Genomic DNA, 22181 nt, shown 5'->3' on the forward strand with positions numbered 1-22181 from the left:
CATGTGCTCTGCCCCCAGGCCCTCGCAGCTGCAGGCAGGTAAGAGAGAGTGTGTGTGCATGTGTGTATGCGCACGTGGCGCTGGGGCTGGGGCTGCAGCAGGGCAGGGAGATGGGGAAAGGAGGTGGGGGGTAGGGGGCTGTGGGTTGAGAGTGAAGAGTGTCAGTAGGGACAGGGGTGCTGCAGGTTGGGGCACCAGCATGGTCTGGGGGGCAGGATACTGTAAGTCAACAGTACAGGGGCAGCAATAGGGCTGTAGGGGCTGTGGCTTGGGAATGAGGGGCAGAGGGCAGGGCACGAGCATATCACTGCCCCCCCCCCCTTCATTCTGCTGTTTTCTTCTGGGTTGTGTGTCAAACTGCAGGAATCAGAGTGTGGGTGTAGAGGAAATGCATTTTTTTAAATGTCACTGCAAAACGACAACATTTATCAAAGTGTTAAGATGCATCACCTGAACTGCTTTTACCTTACACTTTCAATTTCATTGAATTTGGTGTTGTGGCATAGACTAGAAGCCTTGTGCCCTGGCACTGTTTTCCTAAACCTTCAGCAAAACTTGGACTTAAAAAGACCTCAGCTGCTATCAGGCATCTTTCCCTTGCCCTCCCTTTTCCCACCCTCCAACCCTTTCTCTCCACTCCTTCCGCTTGGTTTAATTAAGTCCCAGCTTCTAGCAAAAGATAGTATTCCTCAAAAGTATTATCACTGCTTGGCTCCACCACCTTATCCCACTGGAGGAACAAGTAGTAAGTTTCTGCTACTAGCATGTAATAGCAGATAAAACTATCATCCTAAAACTCTATGAGATGTAAAATAGTGAATTACTTAAAACTCCTTGGGTTAGATTCATTTAGGGAAATGAAATGCAGAATAAAAAAACACTGGTAAATGAAAATGAGTACCTGTATGTTTGTATCTACACAGTACAGTACTTTGAAAAGTCTCTTAATAAATTCTTACCTAAACTCTCAGCAGCAAAGATTTTTTTTAATCAGTCCAAATACGTAAACCTAAAAAAGGAGTAAAATTCCTCAGCTTTTTAAGCTGTAATCAAATAGGCCTGGGTAAAGTTTAAAGTATTTTTTTAACATAATATTTTTGCTGCATTACTTAAACTGCACAGTTAAAATGTTAAGCCAGGAAATATAACTAATGATCTCTAGACTTTTAACTGTAAGCTTTTAATACTTCAACAATGGGACAGTGGTAGAAGAAAGAACCCTCTAGCTTTTGAAATGTCAGTGTTTAAATGATTCCATTGAGGCTGCTCACTGATGATTAGGGTTAAGGGAGTCAGCTTTGTTTGTTGCCTCATAATAGTTGTCTATAAGGTTGACTTTTAAAGGATCACCAAAAATAAATAATAACAAAATGTGTGTGTCATACTTTGCATCATTGATGTATATTACAGCAATGAAGGCTTTACAGTGCAGGAAATGTCTTGCCAAGCATTTTGCCTGCTTGCTTTATCCTGTAGCAATATCAGGAATACTAATGGTCTTCCTTCCCCCATTCCCCCCTCTTTTTTTTCCCTCCTGGTTGTTTTTGTTGGAGATAATTTTGGGAAGTGTGAATGTGAATTGTAACCTCTTGCACATTAACTGAAGGAAGTAAAGGATGTCAAATCTTAGCCACTGACTTCCTTTCTCTATGTGTTTAATTAGGCATTTATGTGATCATGATAAACTAGTTCAATGGAAATCTCTTCCTTTCTTAATTGCTTACTTGTAGAGTTTTGTGATGCCATAATTTCATTTTGATTTCAAAGACCATAATCTTCCAAGGTTCACATCTAGAATTCATAGAAAAGCCTTGTACTCCTGGATAAACTCCAACTTTCTTTATGACACAAAGTAAATAAAAAAGCATGGCTAGCATGCAACTTTTGTTGTGATGACAAGCTAGCTTTTATTTAAAAACAAGAATGAGTATGCAGCACGGATGGATAGTCGCATTAAAGTAATAGAATTAAAAGTTACCATGCCAATCACCATATCAATTTTCACTTGTTCCAATCCTCAAGACATTAGTTTCTGAAGGATCTTCCTGTGTGTAGATTCATTTGGATGCTTGTCTTCTGCTTTTACAATTATCAGAGTCCTGTGTCTGGAGAACCGTGCACCCAACAGAAATTGTGTTTTTGGGGCCATGAAAGAGGCGTGGCTGCATAACGTTAGCATTTAAAAAATGGCCATTGGATGTACTTTCAAGAAACTTTCAAATGTTTATATGCTTCTCTTTGAATAGATCAAGAAGGTACACATCAATGAGGAGAAGAGAGTAAAATATTCATCAACTGGGGAATTGTGTAGTGAGAACAATGTGTGGTTGCCATCTCTGTTTTCTCAAAATGCAGATGGCTGAAGGGATTTCTTATACCTAACCCCCCCACCCCCCACCCCTAAAAAATGGAAAGAAAAAAGGAAATGCCTTTAGTTAGAGATGTGAAGTTTCAGCCAAAAAGCTATGAAGTTGTAGGATATGTACAATTCTGAGGTACACGCACCTATCTACATCAGAATGTTAAAAGTAAAAATGGGATGCTAGGATGTGCATAGGTTTATAGTATTCTAATATTCAAGCTCTGACCTTGTGCTTTAAAGATCACTTTACTCATGTAGCTCATGTGGTTTGTTGTCATCTTTGTATTTGGGTTAGATATCCAGGTTAAGAACTTAAGTCCCTTAAGCTCCTTCTCAATGTACAGGTAAAAGCTCAATGGGATCTAATGCGCAATCCACACAGTCACACCTCCTGCTGTGCCATATGCATGGCAGGATTTAGCATTGTGGGATTGCACATTAGATCCCATCACGCTTTGTTGCTGGTGCAGGAAGAAGCTCCTGCAGCTGGGAGCCCTTGCAGCTCCCATGAGCCCCTGTGCAGCTGCCACAATCTCCCATTCTGAGGGGCAACTGAAGCCCTGGAGGCTGGGATATCACTGCAGCCGCAGTCTTCCAACCCTGGGCGTTTCACCCATCCCTAAGGCTGGGAGATCATGGCAGCTGTGATCTTCCTACCGTGGTGCTGGAAGACTGTGTCGGCTGTAATCTCTCAGTCCTGGGGACATCTGGGGCTAGGAGATCACAGCCTCCCCCTGGGTCCTAGCATGGGAGGTACATTGCCAGGACCCAGCATCTGCAGCTGCTGGAGCTGAGAGTTCCCCTAGTTGCAAGAATCCCAGCCTTGGCTGAGGGGACCAGGCTGCCACTGGGAAGACCCTGCTACAAATTCAAATTAAAGCTTAGTGGCAACCAGCTATAAAGGTATTAAACATTTTTGAGGTCTAACTTTATAGCTGGTTGGAGCTTTTTATGGCGTGATAAGTACTTTGCATGTGTAGCCAGTTTCCAGATAATTGTGCAGTTAACCAGTTAATTGCATGATACCTGTAATGTGTAAACAGGGCCTTATAATTGTCTTGTGGATAAAAGATGGAGTGTAAGTGTGTAAAATAAAAATATGTTCAAGCAGAAGGTACAACAGAAAACTTCTCTTCTTGTACAGCTCTGCCTGTACTTTTAAGAATGGGACAGGTGCCTCTCAGCAAGCTGCTGTATCACTTCCGCACATCTGTCCCAATTTCAAACCTTGTTAGAACACCTCCAAAGGAAGATGCAGATTATCATGAGTTTGGGAAGGGTGACATATAAATTGAATGACCAAATAAATAAATAAGCCATTAAATGTTTACTGCCCAGGACACACAAACAATTTCAAGTTTATTTTTATGAAACTCGGATTAGGGGGAAAAAACAACGCCTTGTCTCTTCCTTAATTTTCTAAGTAATATCATTCATTTTAGACCTGAAAAATAGTTAAAGAACCCAAGTTAGAAACAAGATCCAAATTAACTATATGAATAAATGTAGGGAATTCAACACTGAATTTATATAATTTGAAATATGTGAACTAGTGTTTGTTTTTTTTTTCATGTGAGAAAATAGGAAAAAATAGTTATTTAACTTCCATTTGTATAATGTATGTACTACATTAAAAATAAACTTGAAATACATACCATTTCCCTGAATTAATTTGTGAGCTGATGTAATTTTAAAAAGTTACTCCCTATTTCATTGGAGGTGAACTAAAGGATATATTATCACGAGAATTGGTGCATTAGAAGTATAATATTTTAAGTATAATTTTAAGTATAAAATATTGTACTATGTATATAATATAAAATAACAAGAAACAAAACATCTTTGTCAAATGAGAGGTATGTGTATATGTGTGCGCATACGCATATACACACACACACACACGCTGCCTTGATCTTTGCTGTATTTTAAATACAGGAGACAATTTTTAAGACTTTTAATCTTACCAAATAGTGTGATTTACATTGGGTTCAACAAAAAGAAAACAAAATAATTCCTCTCTCCCTTCCTGGCTTCAAATTTATATATAGGAGTGTGCATATATTGTGAGTACACTATATAAACACATTCTTGTTTATAAGGCCATGTCAGAAGTTACAGAAAAGTAAATCGTAACTTGCATTTTCTTTTGCTGTCATGATCATATTCATTCTTCCCAGGGTGACCTTTCCTTTGATTTAATAGATTCCATTGTTGTAAACTTTTTTCTTTCTCTCCGAGTAATGTAGTTGTAGTGAATCCTTAAGCAATGCATTTTCCAGAATATTTGCAAATGTTGTTAAGAAAAGTAATTCCATCTCCACACACTTGTATTTCATGTGCTGAAGAAAGGCTTAGACTGCTTTTGATTGAGATTTTTCCCATTTTATTGAGCAGTGGTGTTCTAGGATCAAGCTGAATTGCACAGCATAAGAAAGGAGCAGTGAACATTTGATGGAAGCAGATAATAAAATGCATCAATTGTGTCAGCACCTCATTGCAGTCACATCTGGCTTACTGTCAGGGTCCCATTAGATTCCTGTGGTTTTATGTACCAAAAATAATATGCTCTGTAGTTAATGGAACTACGATATTTGCAGTTTGATTTTAAAAAAATCATCTTATTTTCTATCAGATCTTTTGTTGGGCTTAAGTTCTATCTGAGCATAGCCTTGTCACTTTAAAATTTATGACTGAGAGATCAATTGTTCTTTTGATCTGTTTCTCTTTCTTTTTTTTCCTTATTACAGTGAATCCAGTAGCCTGAGCAGCAGTGATGCTGGTTTGTTTACCAATGATGAGGGAAGACAAGGTAGTGATGTATTTTTTTTTTCCTCCAACTTATCAGTCTAAATTCTATAAGAATTGCAAGTTAGTAGGTTGATGACTGTTCCAGTTGTTTTAATGTTCTTCCTTACAAGTTGAGGGTATAACTTACTTCTTCATTCTTAAATATTATAGAATGGTGTTCTATCTCCATGACCTAAAATCATTAAATCCTGTGTTTATCTCTGAAAGCTTGTATATAAAGCTCATATTAGGTAGTTTTTTGAGCAATTTGCATTATCCTTTGTATTAAAATAAATACATTCAAGACAAATATGGGAAAAGTACAAAAGTAACTAAATTTATCTAAATTTCATTGACTGAAAACTTATTCTCTGAAAAAAGTCATTGAGGTCAGTGTCTCTTTGCCAACCCAGAATTATAAAATGTGAAAAACCAGTGTTATGTAGAGGGTTTCCCTTCCTGCAGTGCATTACTTATACATCTGAAATTTACTTTTTTATGGACAGCATGATCAGGTCTGTATTTTTTTTGGTGTGAAGACTTAAACTTTTCACAGTGGTTTGTACTATATCCTTGCAATCCTCTGCAGAAATTACTTGTTTCATTTTCTTTTCCCAGTTTTATTTCTGTAAAGGTACACTATGTTCCTGTTTTGTTTTTTAATCAAAGAAATCTGATTATCTAGCAATTTCCTGGACCCACCTGCTAATGGTCCTGCATTATGGTTATGGTTTTGTAAATATCTGCCCTGTGCAATAAAAGGTATTTGTGTTTCAACATATATTTTTATGTAACTGATACAAAAAAGCACCTACTTTTTCTAACTGATATTTATAGTCCTGTATGTTTTTGATGAGTAAATGGCAACTTTAATAATATAATGTTACTTTTTTCAATCTGTATTGGTTTGGTTTGATCTTTTTGTTTTGTTTTGGGAAATTACAGTTGTAAAGAGAGATAACTAACATTCGGAAGACTACATTTCTATTTTGTAAGAGCTGTAGTTTTTCTTATTTTCTATTTCAGTTTGATTCTTGAAAAATTGTATCAATCATTTGTACCTGTTCTCTGTGTGTGTTTCTAGTAGAATATCTTGGTTTTAAAATTGGATTCTTAAAAAATAGTTAAAATTATTTATTGTTCTTTTGCATAGAAAAGGTGAGCCAGAAGTTTGCTATTTTTTACCTTATATTTTGTGAATTAATTATTTTGGTGATTTACTTATTTATTTTTTATTTTATTTATTTAATTTTTACTCTGAATCTAATTTAATGTCATGATGTCTTTTAGTTCGGGAGAATGTTATTGTTTCCATTTTAGACTCATTTAAATTTGCTAATGATTGATATTTCTAAGTCTCCTGTTAGTGTCAAAGTTATTGTTCTGTGTTCTTTAACTTTTTGTTTTAGGTAACTTTGAACTGATGTTTAAAATTTTGGAAGCAGACAATAAAACATTGTCTATATAAAACGTAACTATTAAGAATGTCCCTTACTTACAATGCTGTAGCACTTAGGAGCTGTAGGTATTGCCCTTTTTTGCTAAAGAAAAAAACACTGTTTCTATTCCAAAGAGATTATACTGTAAATATTGACAAGAGACGAGCTGTATACAGGCAGATGGGGAATTGCAAGGAAACAGTGCTGGCTGTCTCAGCAAATCAGCAGTCTAACAATTGTCAGGCCTTTTATAAGTACCAAGGAGAAGAAAAATTTTAAGGAGGAATTTGGAGAAATATACTGAGCTTTGAAGGTGCTTTGGGGGAGCTCCTTTCATACCTGAGGGGAAATGGGAGGAAAAAGTACAAAGGCACTTGTTGAAAATCAGCATGTTATTATGCATCAACTGAAGGCAGGAGTCAACATATCTAAGACTAGAAATAGATGTCACCAAATGAAATGGATCAGCTCTGCTGCACTGTGTCAAAGCACACAGATCATCCTCTACACTGGGCAAAACACACATTACCCCTTGTCCCTGTCCCCACCCCCTTTTGATGGTGTGAGATGAGGCAATATGACCTCCTCACTTTTCCCACCTAGCCAGACTCAGAAAAATGTGGTTTTCCCCACTGAGCCAGACCCTCTTCCTTGTGTTGGCAGAGAAATGAGTCTGACTGGCCAAGGAAAAGCCCCACTTCCCCACTCAGCCATGACTGGATGGAGAAGAACTTCATCCTGCCCTGCCAGACCTGGGCCACAGGTCTGGCTGAGCAGGGGAAGCACCACAGAGGTAACAGAAATCTGCCAAAATAAAGCAACAGATTCTCTTACCACCTTTATTGTGCCACTGATTTTCCTTTCATGTGGCACAACAATGGGTTTCAGCATCTAATTCAGGGGTGGGCAAAATATGGCCTGTGGGCCAGAACTAGCCCTCCATGTGGCCCTGGCCCAAGTGCAGGGGGCAGCCTGGGCCATGGTGCATGTGGCCAGTTCCACCACTCCTGAGCATGTGGTAGGGCAGGGGCAGTGTGACATGGTGCCTAGACTCTACTTCTCAGCAGCCCCAGCAACAGCTCCTTCTGGCTGCTGCCAGACCTGGCTCCACTGCCCAGGCAACCCTGGCCCGTCTGCCCTGCATCCACCGCCGTGGGTGCTGGACAGAGTAGGTGGGCAAGGTGTCCATGGAGACCAGCTGGTATCCTCACAGGTGGGCAGGGTATGGTGTCTGGGAGTGGGGTAGATGGGGGCTGGGATCATGGCGTGGTGAGAACGCAGAGCCAGAACACAGTCCACAATCCATACCCCACACATCCCTGCCATGTGGGAAGCAGATAGCACCTCTGCCCTTCACACTATCCCGTGATCCTGCGTTCAGCCCCAACTCCCAGACGCAGATTCCCCTCGCACCCACAGCCCCATTTGATTCACCCAGCAGAGTATGCCCTGCCAAAAGGGTCCTTGCCGGTCATTGGAGACCCTGCTCCATCTGGCACCCCTGCCGGTGAGTGTGGGGTGGATGGGCTTGGGCCGGATAGTATCAATTGCCCCCCCTCAACACTGCATATGCCCAAGTCAGCACCCTTCCCTACCTGACTTTGTCCTGGGCTGGGTCACCATCCCTCCCTCACCCCCCCCTGCTCCCCCCCTCCCCCGCAGCCTGCAATAGCTCACCCAAATTCCTAAAGTGCCCCTCCAACCAAAATAATTGACCACCTCTGGTCTATTTGCTTAGCATTTGTAACAAATGAGACGGACAACGTCTGTTTCCACCCTAAGTGGAAAAGAGAAGGCGGCAAAAATAGGGATTTCCAGCACAGGATATGATTTTCAATAATACTATTAAAAAGGAAATATATCAACAGAAAGGAGTAAGAGCAGCTGGAGCACATACATTTCTGGAGAGAAGGACTTGGAATTTTAGCTGTTAACCCAGACTTTAGCACTGAGTTTGCCCAGTAAAAATTAGAATATGATGTACTTACTATTAGTAAAATATACTTTTGAAAAAACTAAAACACAGAGATCAGTTCACTCTTAAGAAGAAAGCCTTTTAGCACTGGGGAAAACCTATTTTGTTTTTGTAATGTTCACTAAACTTCTTACATTGCCCAAATATGTTCTTTTTGGGGCAATGCTTCTCTGGTCAGCACATGCAAAAAAAAAAAAAAGTGAAAAAAGCTTTGGGTAGAAAATAAATCATTCAAAATTAGGAAATGCCAGAATTAAAGGTGCCCGTGCACCCTCTATTGAGTCATTTGCAAGCCTCCATTGATAGTCATTAATTGCATTACCACAGTCCTTAATTATATTATCACACATTATCTCTTTCTACAGAATGCCTGCCTCTTTCAGTGTGTAAAGGAGAGCGTTCACCAAATGAGTAGATAGTCCTGTTTCATTTTACCTTCCTTTAAAAGGTGATCATATTCTTGTTCCAACTCTTTTGAATACAGAATTTACAGAATGTCATGGCTTTCTTAGGTAGTCACCTCTAAAAGTAACTGAGTGCTTAAAGATCTAATGTTTTGATCTTCATAACCATCTGTGAGGTTGCACAGCTATTAAGGTATGGACTGCCTACCAGTCTTTGTTGTAAACTTTGAAATGCCTATGAACTGATTTCTCCTTCTCTGGTCACATTTGGCAGTCTGACTATAACATGTGTTCACAACAGAATTTCTGTTGATTTCATTTGCAATTACGTTGTTTTCAATTCTGGCCCCAACTACCTCAAGTAGAACACACGTCTTCTCCTGTGAACATGATCGAAGTGATTTGCCCAGTATCACATACGAACTGTTAGAGGGAGGGATAGAATTCAGTCCTAAAGGTTGGCCCTCAATTGCTTAGGTCATCCTTTCCATCCCTCTCCTTCTCTGCTTTATTTACTATGTGTGCCTCAATTTCTGCAACAAATAGGCCAGGTTATTCCAGGAAATGGGCTCTATTTGCTACACAGACACCCTGAGCAACAGCTAGCCTTTGGAATGAGGCAGAGGCTGTCCTGGAAAAAACAGTATATCATCTCGCAATGAAAGACTCATAAAGCATATATGCAAGTGACCTTAATACGAGCCATCCTTAGGGCTGTCTGCAGCATAGAACTCTGCCATGTGATCTCACACAGCAACTTATAGTAATGCTGTGCTGTATCTTGAGGAAGTTGGCACTAAATGGAGATGAAACTATACTTTGCCAGTAGGTTTTCTTATTCAGACCCATGAATCATGGATACAGTTCTGGAGTGTATATGCTATCTTTGTTACAGATCTTTCTACCCTTGGCTGCACTACTTCCTTACTTGGACTTCTTTTGATTTCCCCAAGCTCTTAATCCATTTATACTACAGTAAGGCTGCTCCTTCTTCAGATTGGCTAAGTAATTCTACAGTGGGCAAGTAAGGAATATAGCATTAGAACACAATGTTAATAAATCTGTAAGTAACGTTTATAATACAACACAACAGATATGCAAACTTCATTGTTTTAGATAAGTTACCTAAGTACTTATAGACCCCTGGAAGCACTCTGAAACATCATCTTTTGGTAAAGCTAAACCTGAGTAGCTAAAACAAAGTTGGAAAATGAAATGACTGACTTAATTGCCTTTCATCCAATCATCCTGGAAAAAAGAAGGTGCTGTCTTTTGGACTTGCTCATACACAAGCAGCATCAGCCTATTCATCTCTGGCTACTAGCTATTTAATTTATGCTTTACTGTATATTAAAATACTGCCATGGGCTAAATATTTATCGTAAAATACATAGGAAGTGCAGTGCTGGCTGTAATACTTTAATTCTAGAATCTTAAAACTTGCATTTCCTGACTTCATAACTATTCTTATAATGTTGTTGCAGTTGGATTTAGTTGTTTCCATTTCAGTGGTCTGATGTAACTTTTGACCAATAGAGTCTGTCTTTAAACTGGGACTAGGTACATGATCAAGAGAGAGGCACTTCCGGAGCCTAAAATGGTACTTAGATACCTCAATTCTACCTAAGCGCAAACATTTTTTTTCCAAAAACCCCAGCTCATCAAGCATCTAAAGTCATTTGGTATATGCATCTGGGACACAAAATTCACTAAAAATCTAAAATTAGGCTCCTGCACATGCCATTTGGTTCAGAACGACAGACCAAGCCAGGCTTTCTCACTCACAAACATGTAGCCATTTGGTTTGTTGTAGTGGCTGCCTATTGAATAACATCCAAGATACTAAAGCACTTACCCAAGGAGTAGGAGGCCTCTATGTTATGCTTCCCAAACCTACCTCTCCCACCAGGCTATGGTATACTATTGATACTTTGCATCCCTCCTGTTGCATCTGAGACAAGGTGAAGTGAAGAACACATCATAAAACCAAAAGGAGAGTGAACAAGAGGCAGTCTGACTGTAGGGGTTAGAAACTACAGCTTGTAAAGGGATGGGGCGATCTAGGTTCTCATACCTGCTCTCCAGATTCCACAAACTATATTTAATGTTAAACAGTTTGTGGATTTAAAAAAAGAAAATAATCTTGAGAGCAGAAATTAAAACCCAGTTTACCCTTCCCCAATGCACACATGCCCCTTCCACCATCCTAGGGAAGTGTCATAACCACTAGCCTACAAAGGCAGCTCTTTCTGTCTTGTTCTCGCTCTCCTTTCTGCCCACTAATCCAGTCCAGCATAGCCAGTAGCTTGGAGTTTGGGGCACTTTAGTTGGAGTGAGATATAGATTTGAGTCTTATGGACTGAGGAAAGCCTTTAACATTGATCTCCCATTTGCTGGGCATGTTCTGTATCTGCTAGGCTAGCACATAAAAGAATTGTACCGTTGCACCAGGTAGGTGTCTGCTCTTAAAAGAAGACCCCAGAGAACAGAAGTGCCTTGTGCATCCCCGCGTCAGACCTCTAAAGCCCCGAAAGGGGCAGGATTATTTCAGCCTATCTTTGTGCTTAATGTTTCCTATTGGCTAGTTCTGCATGCATGCATCTTAATCTTTGGGCTCTCTGAATCACCATCACCTTTTCAGAGGTGCTAGACTCTTGCTGTTGACTGTGTAGGGACCCTAGGCTCCCAACTATGTTTCTTTGAACTGCTCTGCTAGGGCCTGACTGACTTGGGGAAGCACTCTGTTCTCTCCCCTGATTCTTCTGCCCATAGGATGCCCAGGGCTACAGCCTGATTGTTGGGAACAGCAGTGCCCAGAGCACCAGAAGCCTTAGAGAGCTGATATTGCACTTTGGGATATCTGAAGAATCACATAATATGCTTCAAAAGTGGACAAAGTATGACAAAAAAGTACCTGGAAAGAGCAATCACTATTTTATATAGTTTGGGTCTATATATCTGTTTCAAAGCCATTTGAAATATCAATATTATATCTGTCTGCAGTCTGAAATTCTACAAAATGCTTGTTCCTGAAAGCTTATAAAATAAGTAAATTGATGATGGAGCAGAATAGTACATAGCAGTGGGTTTTTGCTTATATATATTTTACCAACAGCGTCTTAGTGTGACTTGTGAATCTGCTAGCAATCCTAAAAATATTCTTCATAGCCGTCTTTGAAGGGGGGTTAGAACTTTTGGGAAAAAATGGAAGATAATGAGGCAGAGGCACCTTTATACAGTTATTTTTATGCAACAAGAAGACAGTTTGTTAGGTATTTATGAACCATCCTGATCGAGAGGGACCTGGAGTGAAGCAGATCTGTGATGCTCAATCTAGAACTGACAGCTCGTGGAAGGGCCTGTGTCCAATGACAAGTGCTTTCAGTTTATAAAGCTGTATAATTTCACAACCTGTTGTTAGAGGAAGGTACCGCAGTAGATAATATGCCAATGTGGAAACAGAAATTGAAATTTTGCTAGATCTTTGGTGTAAATTCCAAGCATCAGGGCCATTCCACTATACCGGGGATGGGCAAAATGACAGATCCAGCTGGAAGCTGGGCTCCATTTCCCAGCAGCCCCTGCCCACATGGCTGGAGCCAGTTTCTATGGAGATCTGAGCAGCAGCCACGCTTTGATAGTGCGAGGCCAGAGTTTCTCTGGAGACTGGCCCCAGCAGTGCTGGGAAGGCATGCAGCAGGGCACGGAGCTGCTGCAGAGCCAAGCTGGGGTCTTGTGGTGGTGACACCATGGTCCAGGGGTATGCAGGCTGCAGATTGCAGCTCTTCCCCAGCTCTGGACCACGCTGTCACCACAGCAAGGAGCCGAGGCAGAGCTGCGATCCGCTGCCTGCACATCCCTGCCTGGGGCATGTAAGATGTAAATCGCAGCTCTGCCCTGGCTCTGGACCACGCTGTCACCACTGCAAGATCCCAGCCTGGCTCTAGAGCAGCTCCATGCCCTGCCGTGTGCCCTGCGAGGAGGGGCGGCTAGATTGGAGAGGCTACAGCCAGCCCAAAATTACCCATAGCACCCCCCATAGTATATTGTAATAGTATATACTATAGTATAATATTCCCCATAGCCTGCCCATACCTCCCAGCAGTGCCACTACTGTCCGCCCTGCACAGGTGGCAGCAGCTGAGCTCACCCCACTCCCGCCTACAGCCTAGCCCCCGCTCCACCAGGAAGAGGTTAGCACCGCTACTGCCTGCCAGTGCTTCTGGGGCCAGTCTCCATGGAAAACCTGGCCCCATGCTATCACAGCACAGCTGCTACTGGTGTCTCCATGAAGAGTGCCCTAGCCACGTGGGCAGGGGCTGCTGGGAAATGCAGTCCACTGCTAGCTAGATCTGGCCTGCGGGCTGGACTTTGCCTGCCCCTGCTCTGTACCTAGAGGGGCTCCTCAAGAAATGATTGCTAATGAAGTGACTAAAAATTTAATTTTGCCATTCATAAGATGGATCTCAACTCAGAACAAGTTTACTAGACATGGAAAACCTACTGGCAGTTAGCTGTATAAGTTCACTGTATAGCTGGAAACCAAATGTAGTGTGTGAATTCAGCCAGGGCAGTGATAATAGACTGGAACTGATCTAAGGATAGAAAAGGTTAAATGGTAATTATATTTATACCATTTAACATTTACTGTTTACGTCCCAGCTCAGTGCTGTTGGAGGAGTGCCTCCAACAGGGGCTGCCCGGGAGGTGGTGCAGATCCAGTCTGCAGCCTTGTGCAGCTGCTGTGGCAGGGAGGTAATTAGCAGTTACCTGGGGGAGTGGAGCCAGGCAAAGTCGTGCAGTGGAGCAGGGCTTAAATAGGAGTGAGAACAGTAGCAGGGCTGCTATCAGGTGCCTCAGGGACAGGCTGCATGGAACCAGGTGCCCCCAACCTCCATAGAACTCACAGGGGCTCCTGCCTTCATGGGACTGTGCCCAGGTAGTGCCTTCAGCCTGTGGGCAGCCAGAGCCCTGAGTGGTGTCTTCCTTCCACCTGCCTGTCCGCCAGGCTCCGGTGGTTCTCCCAGCCTGGGGGCATGTGATGGATGGACGTGCTGTGCAGGATTACGCCTGAGGCATCCACTTGTGGGCTGAACACCCTCTGCTAGGATCCGCAGCACCAGGAAGAGGGTTAGAAGAGGTTAAATAGGTCATTTTTAAAATGATATTTACATCCCTAGACTGATCATGTAGTGACTTGGGGTAAGATTTGTCCAGTTACTTGAAGTGCACTAAGATCTACTCAAGGAAACTAGACTGGGGATATTGAATGAAGTTTAGCAATGATTAACCCCTGATTTGGCTCCTGATGTGTTTGTATGTTTCCTGGGCAGCCAAACTTAGATAAGAGGTTTTTCAGTGTTTGGCTGCCCAGGGAAATTCATCACCATCCTAAGACTCTTTCATAACCAGATGGCTGCCTCCATCTTATGTAGTGGCTCTGCTATGGAGCCCTTTGCCATTCAAACTGGTGTCAAGCAGGGGGGCTGCGTGATGATACCAATTCTGTTTTCCACCTTTCTTGTGGTCATCAAGATGCTCATCCATGACTGTCTGCCACATGGTGTCGGCATCGAGTACAGGATGGATGGGAAACTTTTCAATCTCTCCTGCCTCCGTGCCAAAACCAAAGTTACTTCGGTCTCAATTGTGGAACTTCAATACACTGATAATTGTGCTGTCATTGCATGTATCGAGAAGCACCTACACACAGCCCTTAACTGCTTCTCTCAAGCTTACCAGTGCATGGGACTGACCCTTAACATCATAGAAACAAAGGTGCTTCACCAGCCTGCTTTGGGCCAGTCAACTCCCCTGGCAGAGATCCTCACTGATGGACAGGAGCTGGAGAACTTTGAACACCTTGCATACCTTGGCAGCCATCTCTCAGAGACAGCCAACAGAAACAAAGAGATCCAGTATAGCTTCTAATGTGCCAGCTCTGTCTTCAGAAGACTGAATCATCATGTGTTCAATGATGATTGAACAAACACAGCTCCTATACTGTTACTATATAAGGGTGTGGTGATCCCAGCTGTGCTCTACAGCTCTGAAGCTCAGCTGACATACAGGGATCGCTTGAAAGGCCTGGAACACCATCACCAGTGCTACCTCTAGAAGATCCTTAGCATATAGTGGGAGACTCATCACACCAATGCCAGTGTCCTCACCTACCTAACACCACCAGTATGGAAGTGTTGATTATTCAATATCCGCTTCAGTAGACAGGGCATTGTATGCTCATGTCTGATGTACGTTTATTGAAACAACTACTGTACTCCCAATTCAGCCAAGGACAAAGGACACGCAGGGGCCAGAGAAGGTGCTTCAAGGGCATCCTCAAGGTGAACATTAAGAAGGTGTGGTATTGATACCACAAATTGGGAAAAAATCGCCCAGGACAGGGCTCCATGGCAACACCTTGTTAGAGAAGGTACATCTTACTTTGAGGAAAAAAGTCTCCCACTGGAGGCAGAAAAATGACAGAAATGGAAGGAAAGGAAACAAGACCAAGAAATCCATGGTCTGACTCTCTCTTTAATTACCACCTGTGGTGTTTGCCAGAGAGTCTGTGGCTCTAGGATTGGCCGCCTTAACAATCAACGGACTCACCTACAACCCTTTAATTGACCCATGGGAGTGATCATCCTCAACCATGGGGGATTGCTGCCACTTGTGTATGCAGGTAGTAAGATTGTCTTGATAGAAAGTTTACAGAAGACAGCAGAGAATACAGGCAACCCCTGCTTAATGCTGTGTTGCTTAGCACTATTTTGCTACAGCTCTCATTTTATATTGATACCTGATTCCACTTAGCACTCAGCAAGTTTCATTATAACAATCACGGGCATCATATAGCTAGCACTGAAACTGACACTAATCCTGGCAGCCCTGATTCTGGTGATTTTGGTGGCTTTAGAAAGTGATTTTGGTGTCTTTAGAAAGTGAAAGTTGGTTTTGCTTAATGCTTGGTTTAATTTAACGCTGGCTTTTTTTTTAAGGAACCAGTTAAGAGCGCTAAGCGGGGGGGTTGCCTGTATCTCAGGATAATGGAAGAGTAGATCATCTGCAGTATAAGACATTGAGCCAGGTAGCCACCAGATCTTTTGGCTGGACATGGTTACAGAGAAAAGTTAGATCCATAAAATATCTTGACAGGTAAGATAAGTAAGTGCAAGGAGAGAGAGGGAGAGGCTTTATGGGAAATCCTCAATCTGATAGGCTTGGGGAGTTCATACAAATTTAATTTGAGGCCTAATACAAGAAACACCTATTGGAAATTGATGTTTGATAGTAGCATATGATACCCTTCTTAATGTTTATGGAGTATAGCCCCTGAAAGATAAAGGCTATGATGGCGTTGATGAAACATAGTATTCTGGTTCAGTGTACTAAGTTGTATCTGTAGTTATCAGGGAAGGAATTTTAATTCTCGCTTTTGCAAAAGGTTTGCCAGCAACTTCAGATAAAAAGATGGAGGTCAGAGTTGCCCATCTAGTGTAGAAGTAGAGAATAGAGGTGCACCAATACATCGGTCCAATATCAGATCAGTACTGATAAAAAGAAAATTGTCTATATCAGATATCAGCCAGATGGGGCCAATAATTTGGCTGATAAATGCCCGTGCTGCATGCAGCCACAGCGCAGCACAGAGCAGAGCTGGCAGTGTGGAGAGCTGCCTCCAACTGGTAAATCGGAAGGGGAGGGAAGGGGAAGGGAAAGGGTGTGGGGGAGCAGATCAACACCCCCCCCCCCCATGGTGAGGGAGGGGGCAGGGGAAGGCACTGCGCAGCCAGTGGCACAGGACAGAACTGTGGCTTGTGGGGTGGGGTAGCTTCCGCCACTGCTTGCACCCTGGGAGGGTGGGGGCAGGGTGGGTATGTGCCCCTGGATCTATGCAGCGTGGGGTAGGCTGCAGCTGTCGGGTGGAAACGGAGCTGACACTGCGCAGGACTTTTCTTGCCGTGGGCTGGGCTCAGTGCAGGCTCTAGCAGTGCTAGGAGAAGACTATAGACACCCCAAATTTCGCTGCAGTTCTGCTCCCAGCCCTGCGCCACCACCTGGCACACCCACGGCTTTTCCCGGCACTTGTGTGGAGGCAAGGTGTTTAGCTGGGGCTATGCCCGGCGGTGCGGGGCTGGGAGCAGAGCTGCAGCAAAATTTGGCATAGCTGGAGCCTCCTCCCAGGTCTGCTAGAGCCTGCTCCAAGCCCAGCAAGAAAAGCCCTGCACAGCGCCAGCTCTGGCTCCACCCTGTAGCTGCTTGCACCCCAGCAGGGCGGGGCGGGCCGTGTGCCCCCGGATCTGCGTGGTGCAGGGCGGGCTGCAGCAATGGGAGCTGCCCCCACCCCACAAGCTGCGCCTCAGCCCCGTGCTCCCTCCCTGCCCCAGCTGGGCAGCGCGTGCCCCTGCACCCTCCCTCACTGGGGGGCGTTGATCTGCCACCCCCACACCCTTTCCCTTCCCTCTTCCCCTTCTACCACACTGGACTTACCACCTGATGGCAGCTGTATTGGATATCATATCAGTATCAGCCGATATGCCTCCTTAAATATCGACTATCGGTATTGGCCCGCAAAATCTCTATCAGTGCACCCCTAGTAGAGAGAGTAAACTGCACCATTGATTCCAGACTTCCAGTAAAGATCAGGGAGATTTGTATTTGTATATAATGAGCTTGGATTCAGGTGTCTATTACTTTGTGAAAGATTATATTTGGAATCAGCAAATAGATGGTTCAGTGTTCATGCAGCAAAAACCAGCAAGACTCCCTGCATCTGCACAAGAAACTCATACAGGAGACTTCACCAGTCATCTGAGGACAGCATTCCAGAAGAGCTAGAAACAACTAAGTGAGAATCAAGCATATCAAGCATAAAATGCCAAGGAAAAAAGAGAATTAAGTACCCATTCAGGGAAGTGAAAAAGTGTGACCACACAACTAGAAAAAGCTGTCAAGTAAAAAATTTCAGACATTATTTTCTTTTTGGGATTAAAGCTATTCAGAGCATTGTGACCAAAATGTTTTAATAGAGGTTATTGATATGGATAGACGCGTATATTTTAAATGCAAGATTATATTATTATTTAATCCGATGTTAGATTATAAAAGTACCATTTAATACTTTTATCATTGAAATAACCAAGTGACACTGAACCCAGCTGTATTAAAATTTAACCAAATTGCTAATAATAGTTTCACTAGCATGCCTGATTTAACGAGATCACAACAATTGGGGAAAAATACTGAGTAGACTTGTCCTAGGTAATCATTTGGATTTATCTGGAGTTCAGTATTGTTGATTAAACCCCCAGTTGGTGGTAGCAGGTCTACAATGAGGTGCTTAAGTACTGGGCTGGGGGTCTTATTCTTCATTTTATGTCCATCAGGTTCATTTTCTTAGCCAGCCACTTTATCCACACCACAATACAAGTGTGCCCTAATCATACAAGCTCTCTGATTCCAAAGAGTAGTTGTAGACCAGAAAGGACAAATAGTTCCTCTATGGCAAACTTAGATTTTTAAAAATATGTGACAGAGGTGGCTGATAAATGTCACTTAGATCTATTCACCACATAATTTCAAGCAGATAATTCCACTTCCCCCAGTCAAGACTTTTTATGTGAAGTGAGACAACATTGGAGTATGTGGTCAGACATCAATGAATTGAAGAGGAATATTTATCAGGCAGTTTATACTGTGACAGTATTTTCAGAAACCCATCTTGGTCTGAGCCTTTTTAACCCAAACCATTTCAGACAAGTGAAAAATTAATTCACAGTGTTCAGTATTTCCATTGGCAAATAAAAGTTTCAGCATTTCAGGTAATATATCAAATATACATTAGGTGGAAGGAACCCTAGAGTTATTCAGTAGTTCATATACACCCCAGCCCTTTAAATTTCTGGGGAAATTTGTCTTTTCCAATACAATATGTTGTCCAAGACTTCTTGAACTGGCTATTGAGAACTCAATTAATAAGCAGTAATGAACAGATTATGTTCATTTGTGTGAATAGTAGATTCTGAAGCTGGTATTTTCTCTTACTACTAATTGAGATGTCCAGTTTTGTCTCAGAAGATTTAAAAAGTCGTATAGTTGCCTTGTTGGTCTCTCTCAAAACAGAATCAGGAAAACAGCATCTTTGTAATGTTCTGTTTACTTTTACCTTGTCATTATATATAAAATAGAATGGGGGTGCTGATGTGTGTAACCGCTTTTATAGAATAAAAACATACAGACCAGGTGGACTCAAGGAAAGGAGCTCAGGAGGTCCTTAAAAGAACAGAACAGAACTGCCTTTGATTATAACCTAAATATTCATTTACATGAAATTATGATTAAAGAGTCAAAACCGTAGATATGGAGTTAGGTAGACAAATAAACCCTGTAACAGCTCTTCCTCCTGGCTTAGTGCTCATTCTTTTTTTTTAGTTTCTATATAACTTTGAACAAATTACTCAAACTTTTGGTACTTTTGTTTCCCCCCCATGTAAAATAGGAATTATTAAGCTAAACTTCTTTTTGAGGTCTTTAATAAAAGTGTTCTTTAAACTAAACAGCAGCAGCAGTAAGTCTATTTACTTTTAGCCTGATGAAAACGTACAGCAGCTGCTATGACCACAGCAGATGTGACTGGATAAGAGATGGCTAAAGATAACTTACAAACAACTTTGCCATCTCATAAATTTGTTGCATTTTTTTTCAGTCATGTCTGGATACAAGCAAATCTGCTTGTTCTGTCTGTCAGACATGAACTTAAAAAATAATGGATTCTGATGCCTGGGGGTTTGAGATGGTGGAATCATTGGGCTCCTATATACATGTGTGGAGCCTGCGTGTCGGAGCAGACTCAATTGAGTCTGCACAGAAATTGACATGCTCTGGCAGCTTTCCACATCATGCATCCCAGCGTGTCTCTGTGCTGAAAAAATGGCGCTTTGAAATAAAACGCGTTCAGTGAGCTTTTGTTCAAAGCTCCCCACCGCCATTTTTTCTGCACAGGGATGCACAGGGACACTAATACACATGACACATGGGCGCTTTTAATTAGTGCGTTGCGCTAATTAAAGCTCCTGGCACCGTGTCCCACAGCACATGTAAAAAAGCCCATTAATTGCAAGTAATTTGTTTTAGTATCACTTGGTCCTCATTCTGTTCACAAATTTCATTTCTTGATAAATAAATCCCTGCTAGCAGCCTACATTTGACTTTCCATGACCTAGTAGTTGAGTAAATTTCACTTGGGCAAAAGTTTGTGATAACTAAATGAAAAACATAGGTAATTGAAATGTAATTCATGATTAGCAGAATTGTTTGTATGCACTCTCCCACTATTGTTGCTCTAATTCTATTGTGGAACATCAGGGACTGCCTTTATAGATAGAAACTGACCTTGACCTTGGCAAGGATAGAATTAATAGGGGACAGCCTTCGTAAAAAGTCACAGCAGCATAAATATGGAAAAGTGTATGAATTGGAAATGACCTGAAATATGCCCAACAAATTTATACTGTAGTAGAAATAAGTTTTGCAGTCCCCCCCGTCCCCCCCATTACTAATCATTTACAGGTTTCTCTTTTCTCCTTGCCTCTTCCTAAAATAGTGATTCTCAGCCAGGGTGCTATAGCTTCCTGGGGTACCTTGAGAACCTTTCAGGATTGCTGCAGGATGTCATACAATGTTAACTCTGTTAGGTGTTCAGACATCATTTACAAGATAAACCCAGAGTTTTCAAATAGGAACTCATAGTGTTAAAACATTCTGATCTGTTGTGGTCTTTCTGAGTTCTTCACAATACAAGAGTTGCTTTATTATTTTTCTGTAGTTAAAAAAAAAAGAAAAAAAAAGTGAAAACTAAGAGCTGACATTTTCTGAGAGATGCGTTGAGTCTATTAAGGGTGCCTTAAGTCTGAAAAGGTTGAGAACCACTGTTCTACAGTGTATCAGTTTGGATGTTAGTTGTGACCACAAAGGATTTTTAAGGCTATAATTCATCCATAAAGGTCCAGTGAGGGGCTTTGATTCTTTTAAATGTGCTAGCAACATTGAAGTCATTCAGACCAGATCTAATATTTTCAGTTCTCTAGTACTGTGCTGGCTTGATACTGTGGAATTGTCTCATATACATTTTTATTTAGTAACTTATTTGGAGTTATATACCTGTTTTTTTGCCACAAGAGTCTGCTTGGGTTATCCAGGTGATGTGCTCTTGCTCTTGTCTGAGTGACAGTGAAGTTTAACATAATTGAATGTTTCAAGCCTTCACTTATTGAACCCTATTTAACATACATTTATGTAATGTCTGTTTTTGCAAAGTCTTGCATCTTTAAAATGTGAAACACCAAGTTCAAAAGAGTTTTATACATGAAAATAGTTATGGACAAATTCAATGATATAACACAGACAATACAATATCAGGAACATCAAGTCTGGATAGCTCACTTTTAAAACTCAAGGATGAAAGGAGGACAGTTGGAGACCTCTTAAAGGGATACTGTCAGATTTAAGTGTTCCTACTAAACTGAGCAGTCATTGCAGAATCAGCAGTTTAGGAAAGAATGATCATCTCAATTTTCTGTTTTCCTAAAAAGACAGTACTCCGTTTTCTTCCCTAATTTTCTCTTGTGCTACCTCTTTATACGAAACACAGGTTTGTTTTTTTTTTGGTATAGTACTCATCTTTAATTAAACGTTTGTATTTATTTTTGTATACTATTAGGTTAGTTGAAGGCAAGACTTTCATTGTTTGTTTTTTTTTATCTTGCTTTTGAAATTGAGGCTATCTCTAATTTTAATTGAAAAACTGTGCCCATAAATATTGTTCTTAAAGCTGACCAGCTTCATAGTGCAAATGTAGTATTCCTCAGTATATCACATGGTACTGTCACTTTTCATTTAAAATCAACTTTTTCAAAACTTATTTCTTAATGAACTTAATCAGATTAATTTCATTTAGTCACATCTGTTCATGATTGTTTTCCCCTTTTACAAGCCATACAAATCATGAAATTAAGCTAATTATATACCATTATCAGCTGCAAAGAACTAGTTTCACAGCTTTATACCTTTTAATTCCCTGCAGGAGATTAAGGCTTGTTTTTTGTTAATGTGGAAAGTGCAGTAATTTAAATGGATTTCCCTGCAATTATCACCAAAGGATTAACCAGTTTATTATTGTTTTTCACAATTCTAAATTGGTTCTAAAACATTAC

At 41.4% G+C, this 22181-nt stretch overlaps 1 protein-coding gene across 5 annotated transcripts in view; it reads left to right on the forward strand.

Moving 5' to 3' along the window:
- GPATCH2 (G-patch domain containing 2) overlaps positions 1-22181 on the forward strand; it is a 256646-nt gene that overhangs the window by 2207 nt on the left and 232258 nt on the right. For all 5 annotated transcript variants that reach the window (XM_025202576.1, XM_025202574.1, XM_025202575.1 and 2 more), the window contains exon 2: positions 5110-5171. In XM_025202576.1, coding sequence (XP_025058361.1) covers positions 5110-5171 — 62 coding nt within the window. The remainder of the gene's footprint in view (positions 1-5109; positions 5172-22181) is intronic.

The sequence above is a fragment of the Alligator sinensis genome, unplaced genomic scaffold (assembly GCF_000455745.1).
Source record: "Alligator sinensis unplaced genomic scaffold, ASM45574v1 scaffold178_1, whole genome shotgun sequence".
In the NCBI taxonomy this organism is placed as follows: Eukaryota; Metazoa; Chordata; order Crocodylia; family Alligatoridae; genus Alligator; species Alligator sinensis.